The 16999-nt window shown below is 39.4% G+C and overlaps 1 protein-coding gene and 1 long non-coding RNA gene across 3 annotated transcripts; one reads left to right on the top strand and one right to left on the bottom strand.

Moving 5' to 3' along the window:
* The first annotated feature begins 4794 nt into the window (after positions 1 to 4794).
* LOC130555785 (uncharacterized) lies at positions 4795 to 16632 on the top strand. Of its 2 annotated transcripts, none has more exons than XM_057336250.1 (5): positions 4795 to 4866; positions 5006 to 5314; positions 5406 to 5514; positions 6682 to 6718; positions 16537 to 16632. In XM_057336250.1, the coding sequence occupies exons 1-5, from the start codon at positions 4797 to 4799 to the stop codon at positions 16546 to 16548; spliced, it is 537 nt and encodes a 178-aa protein (XP_057192233.1). In that variant the 5' UTR covers positions 4795 to 4796; the 3' UTR covers positions 16549 to 16632. The 2 variants fall into 2 exon arrangements, with proteins under 2 accessions (XP_057192233.1, XP_057192232.1); XM_057336249.1 differs by lacking the exon at positions 16537 to 16632 and adding an exon at positions 6824 to 7966.
* On the bottom strand, positions 6747 to 9439 carry LOC130555788 (uncharacterized). The gene is made up of 3 exons (XR_008963141.1): positions 8327 to 9439; positions 8007 to 8032; positions 6747 to 6858 (listed from the first exon to the last, which is right to left on the bottom strand). It is a non-coding gene; the product is annotated as an uncharacterized LOC130555788 (long non-coding RNA).
* Positions 16633 to 16999: the final 367 nt, after the last annotated feature.

Genomic DNA, 16999 nt, shown 5'->3' on the forward strand with positions numbered 1-16999 from the left:
TTACACCCTTTGTGCAGAACGCCACCTACTGCACGTTGCTGTTGTGCGTCCTGATCCTCAAACACTTCATTTAGAAAAGAAAAGAAAGAAAACCTATCAACACGAATCGCTAGGGTTCACGCTCCCATCTGACGCTCCTCCAGAAGGTTCCCATAAATCCCTACAGTGTCCAACCTCATTTTAAATCCTCACATTTAACCCTGTACTGTTAAAGTACCCTATAAGTAACCCTTCACATTAATCTCATATCCTAACACATATCCTATCATTAATTACTTTTCCACTTGAATATGTTATTAATTCCATTCTTTCTTCATCATATTTTGTACAATCAGATATTACACGCTGCACTGTTTCCCACTCCTTACAAAACTCACACAAACCACTCTCAGATAGAGATGCGTTCAATGCTGCGTGTCCAAGTCTCATCCTTGTCAACATAACATGATCCTTTCTATTTTTTCCATAAATGTTTTGTTTATTTTTAACATTTTATTTTATTTTATAGAAGTGCCTACCCTTATTATCTAAATTCCATATTTCTTGCCAATCCTTTAAAATATGATCTATGATTAACGTTTTAGCCTCCCATTTACTTAAAGATAGATTCATATCTATTTCTTCCTTTGTAAGAGCATCTTTTGTCATTCTATCAACCTCTTTATTCCCGTCTATACCCACATGGGCTGGGACCCAACAAAAACTAATCACTATCCCTCTTCTTTGTATACGCCAAAGTAAAGTAGATATTTCATTTCATAAATCTTCTCTATTAGACTGATATGTATATAATGATGTTGATGCAGAATCAGAGCATATCACCACTCTATTTGGGCTTACTTCCTCATCCCATGTCAGACCCATTAAAATCATTTCCATGGAATAAATTGACCGCTCAGCTGTTACTCTTTTAGATACAGACACCTTCAGTTCTGGTATATACACACTATTCCTGCAAGCCCTTCATTCGCATCTTTTGATCCGTCACTATATTACTGTATGTAAACTTACATAGAATCTTTCCTGCAAATATCTATTTACCTTAGATTACCCATTTCCTGCCACTCTCTTTTCTTTTCCAATATTTCTAGATCTATTTTAACTTCCGGTATCACCCATATTGAAACTTCACCATACTGGTGACGTACTTAATTTGATGTTTTCAACTTGATACTTCTCTGCTAATTTGCTCACATTCCATCCAAATCCTTTCCTTTTTCCCTGTATATTCCCAACGATCATTTAACACATCTTTAGCAATATGTTCTCCAGAATGGCTCTTAATTGAAGTCCAATACACTAGGGATAGCGTTATTCTCCTCAAACTTAATGGTATTTCATTTGCCTCCTACTAGTTTTACTAGCTCCTAAACATATTCTAAGTGCTTTATATTGAATCCTATCTAATCTTCTTAACAATGTATCAGACGCTGCCTCATATACCATACATCCATAATCCAAAATCGATCTGATCAAGGCTTGTTATATTGATATCATAGACATTCTATCTGCTCCCCATTCTTTTCCAGCAATTGATCTCATTACATTTAAACTTTTACTACATTTTTTTTCCATATCCTCTATATGCTTTTTCCAGGTGTATCTTTCATCTAACCATATTCCGAAATATTTAAAAACATGGACTCTCTCTAACGTCTTCCCATACAATACAAATTCAATATTTTCCAAAGCTTTCCTTTTCTGCTAAACACCATATAGCATGATTTACTGGCTGACATTTTAAAACTCCAATCTATAGTCCATTTTCCACCTTTTTACTGCCTGCTTGAACACTAGCAGATACATGTGATATATTCAAACCTCTCTTCCAAATAGCGCCATCATCTGCATACAGAGTACATCTCACTCCATTCTCTAGTTTGTCAAACATATCATTAATCATTCTATTAAAAGGATTGGACTTGCAACACTTTGGCCAATGGTATTGCGTTATACTGGCTATAAGCTCCGCCTTAATACCAGCTGCTGTTATGTACTACGAGAAATATCCACTCGTTTGAAGACACACGATCCAGACCACCAGTCTCAGGCCGGAACCACACATGGTTTAGCGCAGATCGTGCTACCAACACTTTTTGCAGCTTATGCTCTAATTTTCGCACAGATTTTGGTGATTTATGCACAATATCTGAAACCGCTAGAAAATGCATAACCTGGATTTTTGTAGTTATTATTTGCATAGTGCTTTCTGTTTTACTAGATATAATATTTACTTAAGTGTTCATAATATCTACATAATCAATATCTGTTCATTTTGAAACAAAGACTAATGCTGTGTTCTCAGCACGAGTAAATTACATACAAAGTCAATGCAAACACGCGCATAGACGCGAACTCGCGGCAGGCGTATGGCAAGCCGATGGTGTCACAATTACGCCATAGATTAAACACGTTTATATCCGAACGCCGTTTTTGACGGCAATCGTACAATCACAATGAACCAGCACAGGACAGAAAACAAAAGGGCATTATAAAAGGATCAAATCAAGAGGGAACAGCTGCGGGGCATGAAATAACTAATGACTAATAATGAGGAGACAAAAGGGCAGGAACAGAGACGACACAGGAGAGAGCGTATGGCAAGCCATAAGGGCCAAAATGCCTCTCCCCATATTAAACATGAGGTTCTGTCATGATTCTGCCTCCTCGTGTCATGTCTTTCTTGGTCTGGTGGCAGAACCATGACACTTAACATGTAAATCACTCAGGCTTAACGCTTCATTCCCGTTTGGTGGGAACACAGCATTATATGAACAAACATTTCAACAAAACACACACAAACAGAACATATTTTTATTTTTTATAGATGTATAGTATATGCATAATTGCAACAGAAATAATAAACACTTAGAAATTAAGATTCTTAAAAAGAAGAGTTAACTTTCAGTCACATTTTATCATGTGTTTTTTTTATCCCAAAAGTACTCCATGTCTTCCTGGAATGAAAACAAAAATGTAAAGGGCTCCCTGGAACCTTCCAGGTGTTCCATGAGACTATGAAGGGCCATTTCCTTGTCCTCTTCATCCACTGCCAATGCTGTGCAGAAGGGCCACGGTTAAAGACTGCAACCATGTGTACTGTACACCGCGATTGCAGCTGAGGTATTTTGTCCTCTCTTTGAATTGTCGTATGTCTTTCATCAATGGATGAAATGAAAAATACATAACACACATACTCACTGTCTAAACTGCATTTGGGGGTAAAACGAAGCTCGAAAACGTTGAGAGACGGTATAGTGTTTTCGAACAATCTAACACCCCTTTGTTTCTGGAGGCGGGGTTTACATGACGTATGCAAATAAAATGACGTGTTATTTCCCAAGACCAGCCGGCGCTACATAACACACCCACCTATTACGTAATGGCCATAAACCAATGGTGGCTCGAGGGTGTTTACCGGCCAACACAAACTTTCCCGGAGAGTTCTGTTTGGTTTGCTGAGGCAAACTAGTGAAACGAATTGTCGTTTGGACCAGATTTTGTTCGAAATCGGGTTACAGACGGTCGTTTTTCGATTTCGAATGTTGTATGCTGAGCCCTTAACAGTCAAAGTCCACGTGAATCGGAAGTTACGATCGTTTTTACTTCCGTATTCGGACACATTTCCGAGTGAAAATGATCTTTCCAAAGGAGTTTTTCACTGTGAATTGATTGGATGTGTAGCTGTTGCATTGATTTTAAAATGAAACTGGCAGCAGACTGACATTTGAAGGGGAGGAGTTAAAGGATGTTTGTTCATATAAGAAATGCAAGACCTTTTTTCAATTTATTTGAATTCTGACAAATAATGTATATTTGACATTAAAAGTCTACACTTTGTCCCTAAGTGTTTGTTACAAACGGAACAGATATTGATTATTTAGATATTAATTATGAACATCAAGTAATATTTTGAATTCTGAAAAATAAAGTAATTTGACCTCGAAAGTCTATACTTTGTGCCTAAGTGTGTGTTTCAAAATCAACAGATATAGATTATTCTGAACACTTAAGTAAATATTATATCTAGTAAAAAGAAAGCACTATGCAAATAATAACTACACAAAAATCTAGTGTATGCATTTTCTAGCGGTTTCAGATATTGTACATAAAAGTCACCAAAATCTATGTGAAAATAAGAACGTAAGCTGCAAAAACTGTTGGTAGCACGATCTGCACTAAACCATGTGTGGTTCGCCCTCATTTCCGGCCTGAGACTGGTGGTCTGGATCGTGTGTCGTGAAACGTGTCGTTCTGCGGGCCTGCAGATGGATATTTCTCCCAGGGTTAGTCATCTCATTGAAGCCTTAATAAAAACCAAGGTTCAGGACAAGTAAATGTTTAATTGTCCATATCACAGTAAAATGAAAATGTTTGATGCTGCAAATCCCTTGAAATAATCGAACAATCTAACAATAAAATAATACACAGAAAAGTATATGTACAACAATAACATGCATAATAGTGCTAATGTAATGTCTTAACATCTCTCATCTAAGGGGTCCTTGCCCTGAAAACCGTTGAAGACCCCTGCCTTATGCATCTTGGAGACTAACCATCCTGGGTCTTTGAAAATCAAAATACACAATCGTAACAAATTAAATGTAATCCTTTGTAATGATAAAGCTACAGGTAATGCTGCTTTAAAATGTACTGTATGTATTTAGGTGAATGGTGTTGATAGTGAAGCTTAAATAAAGTCTTCAGACTGAGCTCAGTGCTGGTGTGTAACCACATCCCCTGTGTGTAGATTCTCATCAGAAGAGGAAGAGTCTCACGGTACTGCTGTTCTCATCATGAAGACTTCACAAACCTGGATTCTTCACCTGAATCTCTGCATCGTTCTTACTTCACTGACTCACGCAGGTACATTTGAATGTAATACACTTTATTCTATTCTTTAGATTTGATTTGTTTCGGTTTTGTCTGCTGTTTAACTTTTATCATCTCTCAATGCAGTTGTTATAAAACATTCAGTGACTGAGGTCTTGTGTCTTTTCATCAGATTCTGATTCCAGTGTTCAAACGATTCAGCATCATGTCTTCAGAACGGTCTATGAAGGAGACACAGTGACACTTCACTGCAACACAACTCTTCGTGATGATGAAATCACGTGGAAAATGAACAACAGTGTTATTTTTACTGAAGACTCGTTTCATAACAGAAATATGACAAACTTCACTTCAGATAGGATGTGTATCAGTCCAGCAGCTCCAACTGAACTGAACATAAATCAAATCCAAACATCTGATGCTGGAAACTATTCCTGTCATAATACTAAAACAACAATGAGATGGATATTAACAGTCACAGGTTACTCCAGGATTTCTTTGACTGTATTTTCATCATTCTGAGGGATGATTGACTGATATGAGAACAGAATTGTTTGGTTTATGTTTCACAGAAAACACACCAGAGGAGTCACTCGAGCAAGCATTACTCTACATCCTCATCTCAGGCGCTGGAGTTATTATGGTCTGTCTGATGATCGGCTTCATCATCTGCATTCACAGGTGAGACTCACATGATGGACCCATGAGGGAGTCAGGAGCAAATTGATTTGATGTGATATGATGAGGAAGTGATAGTGATTCTTTCACATGCACAAGTGCACGTACAGTAGCTTTCAAACTCTTATAGTCAAGCATTTAATAATAATAATAAACATTTACTTATATAGCACTTCATCGATATTTCTGTTGATTTGTGAAAAGACAACACCAGAACAACATCTTAAAACTACACCACAGTAAATGTTAACATTTAGATCTCAAAACTTTTAATTTCGTTTTTTTTGTTTTGTTTTGTTTCATTATAGATTTCATGCTTAAAAGAAAACTCTCTCATAATTTACTCACGCCACTTATTATATAAAAATAAGCCGTCATTATGAAAACATTTTGTCTCCAGTTTCTTGATATATTTAGACTTGGAAAGATATTCGTCGTTATCAGGTTGTGATTAATAAAATGATTAATGAAAACACAATGAGCAATTTCTAAACAGATGCGAGCATCTCTAAATATACAGTATTAAATATATTACAAATACCTCTCTAAAAACCAAAATAGCCTTAACTTCCTTTTAACCCTCAAATCTTTATGTTTGTATCATCACAAATGAAAATCGTTTTGTAATCTTTTCCACGTAATGACCATGTAGGCTTCCCTTCATTGAATACTGGATAGACTGTAAAGGGAGTCAGATGTTCACTTTTGTTTGGAAATCCCCTACAAATTAATTTAGAAATTGTTTAGAATAAATGTAGTCCTTGAAAACAGTAAAATATAAGTCCTCAATAAATCATAATGATATCACACCTCACTCCAATGCTTCTGGGTTTTAGATTTTAATCAGATATATAAATAGTAAATAAAATGTGAAATTTGAATAAACCTGTTTTTAAATCATATATTTGTATTGTTTATAGTGGTGTAATGGTGGGGGTCTTTTAAGGCCAATTTATGGTTCTGCGTAGGACCTACGCCGTAACCTACGGTTTGAGAATCATGTAAAGTTTGTACTGTACTGTACTGTACTGTACTGTATATCATTCAATTCACTCGGTGTCTCTGCAAGTAATCAATTAAATGAATGTTAGTAGATGGGTACAGAGCTAAGCACATCTTTGTTTTGTTTTTATTAAGATTTAAACAAAATGTGATATTCTTAATTGACAGGAGAAGGTCAACAAACAGCAGAGATGCAGGTGACAGAGTAAGTTTTCTTTCTTTCACAGTAAATGATTCTACAAATAGACCGAGCGGTGTTATGGTTAACCAGCGTGTGGTGGTTTTATTTTTTATTTTCCATTGGTCACAGAGACGAGCCAGCAGAATAATGAGTGACAACAGGATCTATGAGAGCACAGCAGCCGTTGAAAGTCACGATCAATGTAGCCACGCCATATATGAAAATGAACAGAATATTAGTGAATTAGTGCTTCAAATGTAACTTGTGCATGAAAACTTGCAGTCCTAACAGAAACATTAGCTAGATTCTGTAATGTGTGATTCTGACTTCATCATATGACAAAAATCCCATGGCTCAATTAAAATCTGTAACACATCTCCATTTATTTCATCTTTTTTAGACACTTAACTAATCCACAACAAACACACAATGTCTAGATAAGAAATGTAAAAAGGGAAAATCATTCTAGTAATAGTCCTGTGGTTTTTGTGCTGCAGAGTGTGTAAGAGTCCTGTAAAATGAGGCTTTTCTGTGATGGGAGAATCTGTTGGAATGACAGCTAGACATATACAGTATATATAAAATCATAAAAACTGGAAAAATATCAAATATAGAATAGAAAGAAAGAAAAAAAACTAAACAAAAATAATAGAATTGCCCTAATTTACAGACATTGGAGTTGTTTAATAACCAGCTGTTGCCTAAATAAAATGTAGATAAGTTATTGTTTTTATACAGTATATGTATTTTAGAATTCACCTTTTTACAACCTGCTTCAGTCTACCCAACCCTAGCATATGTTTATTTAATCGTTTGACCATTCATTGCTTTATTCGTTCAGAACAGAACCTTGCGTTAAGTATTTGTGAGTGATTTTACCACAAATAATCCGATTTTCTGATTTGATCACTTATCTGACACTCTATGCCAAACAGTCCTACAAACGGAGGGATTATTGAAATACATATACTGTATAATTTTCGATAAAAACCTTTGGGTCTTGTTCAAAAAACATAATGATCACCATATTGTTGGGTTTGAACTGACAACTATTCAGTAAGAAGCCTACAAAACAAACCATAGCAATGCTAATGTTCTGAGCGACTGTTCTCTGGCACATTATGCTTTGATTTCACATATTAACACTCAATGCATTTCCAAACAAATTATTATTTGATTTTAACTCCATCAAATGAACATCAAACTGTGTAGAAAAATATCACGAGCCCGCCTGTGATTAATATGAGACAAAAAATTAAACCATTAACCACAACACTGGTCTGAAAAATGTGTTTGTTTAAAAATAACGTACTCTGTCCCCATCAGCTTCTTTTCCTCCTGTCAATATTAGAGATTACCAAATAAAAACAATATCAAGTATAAATACAATATAATAATAACATATATATATATAGATGAACATGAAATCATTTATATTCTATGTCTCGTGTTTGATCTGAAGTCTTAACTCGCTATCTTTGAGTAAGGGACACTTTCTGATGAAGAGAGATCAAGTGTGACCGACTTCATGAGCAAACTGAGGTCTAAACCTTCTATAGGATCTACAAAATCATAGTCACAGATCTATCTTTTCCAATGTCCTCATGGGTCCATCATGTGTGGATGTCTCACCTGTGAATGCAGATGATGAAGCCGATCATCAGACAGACCATAATAACTCCAGCGCATGAGCGGATTATGTGAAGTAGTGCTGTTTGTTTTGGTGATTCTGGTCTGTTTTCTGTGAGACACAAAATAATCAAGTTACATCTTATCAGTAAACCAGCCCTCACTATTTTTACACAAAAATATATAAATACAGTCAAAGAAATCCTGGAGTAACCTGTTACTGTTAATATCTGTCATGGCTCTGCTTCATTTAGTCATGTTTTCTTGGTCCTGTAGCAGAGCCATGACAAAGTCTTTGGTTAGGTGTGGAGAGAAACATATTATTGTTCATTTGACAGTAATATGCATTCTCTCCAGTGTCTTGTCATTGGCCCCACTCCTCTCGTTTCCTTGTTATCTTTCCCTGAGTGTTTGATGTTCCACACCTGTCCTTGCTCGTTATCCCTCGTTTGTCTTCCCCTATATATACCCTCATGTTTCTTTGTCCTGTGCTGTTGGATTGTTCAATATTACGTGTTGTGTATGCAGTTCGTCGTGTTGGTTCTACGTCCTCTGTCTGTGGTTCCTGTGAGTTTCTCGTCCTGTTCCTGCCTGGTCTTGCCTGTTAGTCTTCGTGTTATTTAGTTCTCGTTTTTTCCCCCTTGAGGGATGTTTTTGTGTTTATCTTTTATACAGTACATTCTTAGTTCAGTTTTCCCCGTCGTGGGTGTTTTGTTTTGGTACCTTTGTTATTTGTAAATAAAGTATTCTTGTTAACCCCGTCATTGCCATTGCCTGCCTGCATTTGGGTTCTCTTGCACCTCATCCGTGACAGAATCCAACAGCCACTACGAACCCAGTAGGCAGCATGGGCACGAGACGGTCCCACCAGGCTCGCCTCCTCTGCGGCATTCGTCAGGGGAACGATGACATCGAGGACTATCTGTATAGGTTCCTGGATGCCGCAGAGGAGGATGTCTTCGGGGAGGAGGAGGTGGCGGTGCTTTTTAACGCCGGTCTCAGGGACCCCCTGTCGCGGGCGGAGATGCGGTCGTTGAGACCGCTGGACTTCGATGTCGTGTGGCGGTACGTCATGAACCGACCGGAGTCCAGGGTCTCAACACGTCACTACCACCCATCTCCGCTGCCGCCATACAGGAGGGTCAGACCCTGCAGATCGGGGTTTTAGGCATTGCCACACCGCTCTCCTCAACCCCTGCAGCCTCGCCACCAGTAAGCCTAGGTGGCAAGCGGGGGAGACGTGAGTCCTGGGGACCACCTCCGAGGAGTCCCAGCCGGAGCCAGCCGTTCCGTATACCTCCTTCCATCACCCGACCACCAGCCGGGTGGCTAGGCGGAAGAAGAAGAGGCAACGGCGGGCAGCGTGGACTCCTACCCGGCCAGTGCAGCCGGCATCCAGTCCGGTGCAGCCGGCGTCCAGTCCGGTGCAGCGGCGTCCAGTCCGGTGGTGCAGTCCGGCGTCCAGTCCGGTGGTGCAGCCGGTGTCCAGTCCGGTGGTGCTGCCGTGTCCAGTCCGGTGCAGCCGGTGTCCAGTCCTGTGTCCAGTCCTGTGTCCAGTCCTGTGTCCAGTCTTTTGTGTAGTCATGTGTAGCCATGATCCAGCCGCGTCAGTCCGGTGATCCAGCCGGCGTCCAGTCCGGTGATCCAGCCGGCGTCCAGTCCGGTCCAGCGCGTCCAGTCCGGATCAGCCGCGTCCAGTCCGGCGATCCAGCCGGCGTCCAGTCCGGGTCCAGCCGGCGCGTGATCCAGCCGGCGTCACGTCCAGCCGCGTCAAGCCTGTCCAGCCGGCCTCCAGCCGGCGTCAAGCCCTGTCCAGCCGGCCTTCCAGCCGGCGTCAAGCCCTGTCCAGCCGGCCTTCCAGCCGGCGTCAAGCCCTGTCCAGCCGGCCTTCCAGCCGCGTCAAGCCCTGTCCAGCCGTCAGCCGGCCCCTGGGAAGTCCCAGGGCCAAAGACTGTTCCCCCCAGGACTTCCCCTAAGTCCCCTAGGACTACGCGCCCTCGAGCGCAGCCGGGGACTAGAACTGTTCCCCCCTTGGACTCTTTTGTTCCCCCCTGAACTCTTGTTTTGCCCCACCCCCCCTCACATGTTTGTTATTCTTGTTGTGTCACCCCAACCCCATGATTATCTTGTCTTGTTTGCCTCTGATTTTGTTTTCCTTGTTCTGTCTTGTCATGTCACTGTCTCAGTCTGCCCTGTCTCGTCCGTCTACCCCTTGGTGAGCACCTGGAGGTGCTCATTAAAGGGGGGGCTTCTGTCATGGCTCTGCTTCATTTAGTCATGTTTTCTTGGTCCTGTAGCAGAGCCATGACAAAGTCTTTGGTTAGGTGTGGAGAGAAACATATTATTGTTCTTTTGACAATAATATGCGTTCTCTCCAGTGTCTTGTCATTGGCCCCACTCCTCTCGTTTCCTTGTTATCTTTCCCTGAGTGTTTGATGTTCCACACCTGTCCTTGCTCGTTATCCCTCGTTTGTCTTCCCCTATATATACCCTCATGTTTCTTTGCCTTGTGCTGTTGGATTGTTCAATATTACGTGTTGTGTATGCAGTTCGTCGTGTTGGTTCTACGTCCTCTGTCTGTGGTTCCCGTGAGTTTCTCGTCCTGTTCCTGCCTGGTCTTGCCTGTTAGTCTTCGTGTTATTTAGTTCTCGTTTTTTCCCCCTTGAGGGATGTTTTTGTGTTTATCTTTTATACAGTACATTCTTAGTTCAGTTTTCCCCGTCGTGGGTGTTTTGTTTTGGTACCTTTGTTATTTGTAAATAAAGTATACTTGTTAACCCCGTCATTGCCATTGCCTGCCTGCATTTGGGTTCTCTTGCACCTCATCCGTGACAATATCCATCTCATTGCTGTTTCAGTATTATAACAGGAATAGTTTCCAGCATCAGATGTTTGGATTTGATTTATTTTCAGTTCAGTTGGAGCTGCTGGACTGATACACATCCTATCTGAAGTGAACTTTGTCATATTTCTGTTATGAAATGAGTCGTAACTGAAAATAACACTGTTGTTCATTTTCCACGTGATATCTTCATCATGAGGAGTTGTGTTGCAGTGAAGTGTCACTGTGTCTCCTTCATAGACCGTTCTGAAGACATGTTGCTGAATCTTTTGAACACTGGAATCAGAATCTGATGAAAAGACACAAGACCTCAGTCACTGAATGTTTTATAACAACTGCATTGAGTGATAATAAAAGTTAAACAGCACATTCACAGACAAAATCTTTAATCACCAACACAATCACAGACAAAAAAACCTAAACAAATCAAATCTAAAGAATAGAATAAAGTGTATTAAATTCAAATGTACCTGCGTGAGTCAGTGAAGTAAGAAAGATGCAGAGATTCTGGTGAAGAATCCAGGTTTGTCAAGTCTTCATGATGAGAACAGCAGTACCGTGAGATAGAAATCAAGCTCTTGCTCTCCTGTGAATGATCTCAAGCTCTTCTGATGAGAATCTATAGACAGAGGATGTGGTTAACTGACACAAGAGAAACTGACACTGAATGTTTAATAACGCCTCTTTCTGAATGTCATTTGTCATGGCTCTGCCTCACTTAGTCATGTTTTTCTTGGTCCTGTGGCAGAGTCATGACAAAGCCTTTGGTTATGTGTGGAGAGAAACATATTATTGTCCTTTTGACAAGAATATGCGTTCTCTCCAGTGTCTTGTCATTGGCCCCGCCCCTCTCGTTTCATGTATTGCCTTCCTCCCGTGTCTAATGTTCCCCACCTGCCCTGTGTAATTATCCCTCGTTTGTCTCTCCCTATATATGCCCTCATGTTTCTTTGTCTTGTTGCTCTTGGATTGTACTATGGCTGTTCTGTGTATGAGTGCTTCGTGGGCCTGCCTGTGTCATTTAATCTCGTAAGTTTAGTCAGTGTATCTTTGTCTAGTGTTGTCTTAGTTTAGTTTATTTAGTGAGTGTTCCTGTTTAGTTTGTATTATTATATTCCCCTGTCGTTGTGTTTTACCCCCTCGTGGGTTTTTGTTTTGTCTTTTGTTTGTAATTAATAAAATAAGGTCTGTTCTGTTAACCCCTTACTGCCTGCCTGCATTTGGGTTCTCTTCTCCACGCACCGTCGTGACAGTCATTCACCTCTGGATCTTAGCAACAGCTTCTCACTGTTTTTGTTTTTTTATCATTTTAAAATATACAGTATTGTATCAAATCAACAGGTGGTTTCGTTCTATATGTGAGATTATAAGCAGACAAGCAAACACTGCGCATGCATTCATGCCATACCTGTGCATATTTGTAAACCTTTTACTTATGAGCTTTAAAATGAGGTGTGAAACATTAGCCACAGGTGTCTGGAACACAGAAGTGGACCACACTATCAATGTGTCTAGACTAGTGTTGGGTAAATTACTCTGAAAAGTCATTAAATACTAGTAACTAATTACAAATTCAATAGTGTAATTAGATTACTGTGCAAATTACTCTCTCCATAAAATATTTAATTATTTATTGCTAATTATTTTCTATTATCTACATCAACTTTCATTAGTTAAGTGATTCAAGGATAGACGTGAAACGGCTCGTTTACTTCATTCAAATAAATAATATTAAACTACATAAAGTAGTAAGTTTAACTGACCAAAGTATTACAAATGTGAGAATTATACATTAAAGTGCAGATTTTAAAGTTAGACTTTGAATTTTGATGTCAATTCCACTATTGCACACACATATATTACACAAAGTATTTACTTTAATTACATTAAAAGTAACTGTAACTAAATTACAGAAAAAATAAGAGTAATCCCTTACTGTACCTTTTCAAGGGAAAAGTAATTAAATTACAGTAACTAATTACTTAGCAACTAGTTACACCCAACACTGGTCTAGACTACAGGCCCAGCTCCACGGGGGATCAAGCCTATCAGAAGCTTTGCCCACCCTGCCCACCCAGAGCCGTTGAGAGAGAGGATCCGTGAGCCGCCGTTGCTGTGAAAAAACTGTTCCATTGCAGTGAACGGACTGGGCGTGACTCTCTCTCGTCCTGTTTGATAAACCCGCACACGCAGTAATTAAAAGAACACCCAACATCTGACAGCAGCACTAATTTAATTCTGTACCCTACCCTACCCGTTTGACAAAAATGCCGCGTTAGGCTACATCTACATGATGTAGACAAAACCATTGATTTTCTCACGCAACAAGTAACAAAATATAAGGAATTCCTGCTTAATGCATTTTTAAAACATGTAGTAACTAAATTCGGCAGAGTTTCGGGAGAGACGTCCAAGAGTGAATCCACTAAAATATTGTTATTCTATATTTGATTAGTGATTCATGAAATGTATTTTGATTTATGCAAAATTTGTTAAAAAATACCTACATTGTTCACGTGATATTAACAATATAGTTTTCCTTACCTATTTCTGTAAAATTACACCCAAGCCGCTAAAGGCTAAGCTGCCATCAAGGCTAAATGAAGCTTAATGCAGAAAAGGGACCAGGAGCATGATGAGCTAAAACGTTTATTTAAATTGTGATAAGAGTATGGAGTCCTCACTACAGCTGTCCATCAGTTGCACACGATTGGCTACAATGCTCAACGCTGTAAAGCGCTTCAAATAGAAACCAGCTCTTCAGACAGAGCTTGAACACAAAGAAGAACAGGACCTTGTCAAATCAGCTTGGTATCAGCTGAGGTGAGTCGAAATAGTCTTGGCTACTGGATCTTTGTTCGAGGTCTGGTCTGGTTGTCAGTTGTATTTTCTAGATCCTGATCCTGTTATTTAGTTTACCCGTTTCCCTGTGGATTTATAACTTGTGGATATTTTGTCTGTCCATCGGAGGACCTCGTACCCTATTTTCCTGAGGACTATTCATCTTGTTTTTCCCTTGGATTATTTGTCTGTGGATATTTGACTGGGTTTTAACCCTGTGTTTTGCTGGTGTTTTCCCATTAAAATCGCGGAACTCTAGTCCTCTGTGGTATGCCTCGTACGTCACTTCTGCTAGGCTAAGTGTGATAGAAGTGTGGTATATTACACCCGTTACATCAAATATTAGATATTCACCCGACGGGTGATGGTTTTGACACTATTCCACCGAACAATGCTTCACGAGAGGCAAAAAACTAGTGCTTTTAGCTCATGAAAAAGCAATAACAGTTTGTGACAGAATTCTCTCAAATGAGCAGAAAGTTAATGCTGTGAATAGTGTTATGAATAGCTCTTTTTTATGTTTTCATCAAATCTAAAGTTACTAAACTGTCAAATAAATTTAAATGTAAAAAAAATGTAGCCTAAATATATACATAAGAATGTAAAAATAAAAATGTTATACAATATTTATACTAGATGCAATAATAATTCAACAAGCTAAATAGTTATTTTATAAATAGTTCAGTGCACACTTGGCAATAAAGCTCTTTCTGATTCTGATATCTTATGAACAGTTTGCAATAATACCATCTAAATATTTTCTAGTAAAACGTTTTTCAAAAGCTGCTTCGCAACAATGCAAAATTGTGAAAGGTGCTACAGTGCCATGATTGATTAAAACCTGAACATTCATTTCAAAATGTGCAACATTTTCACACACAGCTTTCACACAACTGTGACTACAATATAACACGTTTTTATAAATATTTCAGTCAATTCATGCTTTGAGCAAAAGTGTGACATCAAAATAAAAAATCAAAATAAAATAAAAGAATAGATTTCTTACAACGTATAATTGTCATGGCTCTGCCTCACTTAGTCATGTTTTTCTTGGTCCTGTGGCAGAGTCATGACAAAGCCTTTGGTTATGTGTGGAGAGAAACTTATTATTGTCCTTTTGACAATAATATGCGTTCTCTCTAGTGTCTTGTCATTGGCCCCGCCCCTCTCGTTTCATGTATTGCTTCCCTGCCGTGTCTAATGTTTCCCACCTGCCCTCGTTGATTACCCTTCGTTTGTCTTCCCTATAAAACGCCCTCATGTTCCATTGTCCTGTGTTCGGTCATTGTGTGTGGTGTCCTTGCGTTCAGTGTACCCCTGTTCCTTTTTGCCTCCCTAGCCTGCCGTTTTCGTCTGTTCCTGCCGTTTTCGTCTGTTCCTGCCGTTTTCGTCTGTTCCTGCCGTTTTCGTCTGTTCCTGCCGTTTTCGTCTGTTCCTGCCGTTTTCGTCTGTTCCTGCCGTTTTCGTCTGTTCCTGCTGTTTTCGTGAGTCTAGTAAGTGTCCAGTTTAGTTTGTCAAGTGTGGTTATCTTAGTTTAGTGTCAGTTAGTCTTCGTCCTGTTTATCCTGTTATTCTGTTAATCCGTTATCCCCATCGTGGGTCTTTGTTTTGTTTCTTCATTTTGAACTATTAAAATCTGTTTTGTTAACCCCTTCATCCCCGCTGCCTGCAATTGGGTTCTTCCGCCACGAGATCGTGACAATAATGTTATAATATACACTCCCTTTCAAAGGACTCCCTTACATTTTTAATAGGTGACTGAAGTGTTTCTCACATGATCTTAAAATCTTTTCATTTTTAATTATTTTAAAAATGCCTTCTGGACATCATACCCTGGATCACCCAGTTTCAAGTAGTTGTAGCTACACTGGTTGGCTGGTTTAAGCTGGTCTCCCAGTCTGGTTTTAGAGAGGTTTTGGCCACTTTTTGTAGCTGGTCAAGCTGGTTTTAGCTAGAGCCCACCAGTCTGGCTAGACCGAAAACTTGGCCACCATGGTTAAGCTGCTTTGCTGGTCTTCGCTGGTTTAAGATGGAAGTATGGTTTAAGCTGGTCTAACCTGGCAGGTCAAACTGGACAAGCTGGTCTTCCAGCTGAAAAGTTGCCAAAACCCCTCTAAAACCAGCCTGCTTCACCAGTTTAAAGGGAATTAGTCACCCTCAAGTCATTCGACAACTCTAGGACCACACAACGCATGCGTGTGGTGCTGACGTAGAACGTGGGCTCCTGCGTCAGATCTGTAGGCTGTAGATCTTAATGTGTAAGATGTATAAATAGAATCTGTTGTCTTTAAAGACACAACATTCAAACCACAGGAACACAATAACAATACCGCCAAAATTAATAACATAAAGATCTATACATGATAGTGTAACAGAAAGATATCCATACATGATAGTAGGCATATACCTGACAAAATAATGCATAGCATACATAGGTTTGAGGGTTCCGCTATAATTGAAAACTATAAGCAATTATTTAAAAACTCATCCTCTGGAGTAGATCCATTTATTGTGATTTTTCCTGCATTAGGGGGCGATGTGATTTTTGCCCACGAAGGCAAATCTCTGCGTTCAAGTTTAGAGTTCACATTATTTTCCCATTGGGGCTGCGAGTGCACATTGGCATGTAAGTACAAATACTTACTTTTCAAGTTGTCAATTTAAAATTTTAAATCAAGTTTTGCACAAAGGGTCCTAGGGTTGTTGAACGAACGGCTTGGCTGGTTTTTTATGTTTTTTTTCAAGAACCACAGGATCCCCAGTCACGTATTTAAGCGCTGGAGCTCATCACTAAACTAAAGTTTTGTATTACAGCACTGTGACATGTATACCATAAGATTAAATTCACTAATCTTTATTAGTTTAGTGAAATTATTCTATATTATTTGCTATTTTCCACTGGTGACCCCTGGTAAAGTATATTTGCTCTGGCTAAAAATAGAGACTTCATATTTAACCAGAAATAGGTAAGCTTCACTTTGTGCATATGCATA

Source organism: Triplophysa rosa, linkage group LG6 (genome assembly GCF_024868665.1).
Source record: "Triplophysa rosa linkage group LG6, Trosa_1v2, whole genome shotgun sequence".
NCBI classification, from domain to species: domain Eukaryota; kingdom Metazoa; phylum Chordata; class Actinopteri; order Cypriniformes; family Nemacheilidae; genus Triplophysa; species Triplophysa rosa.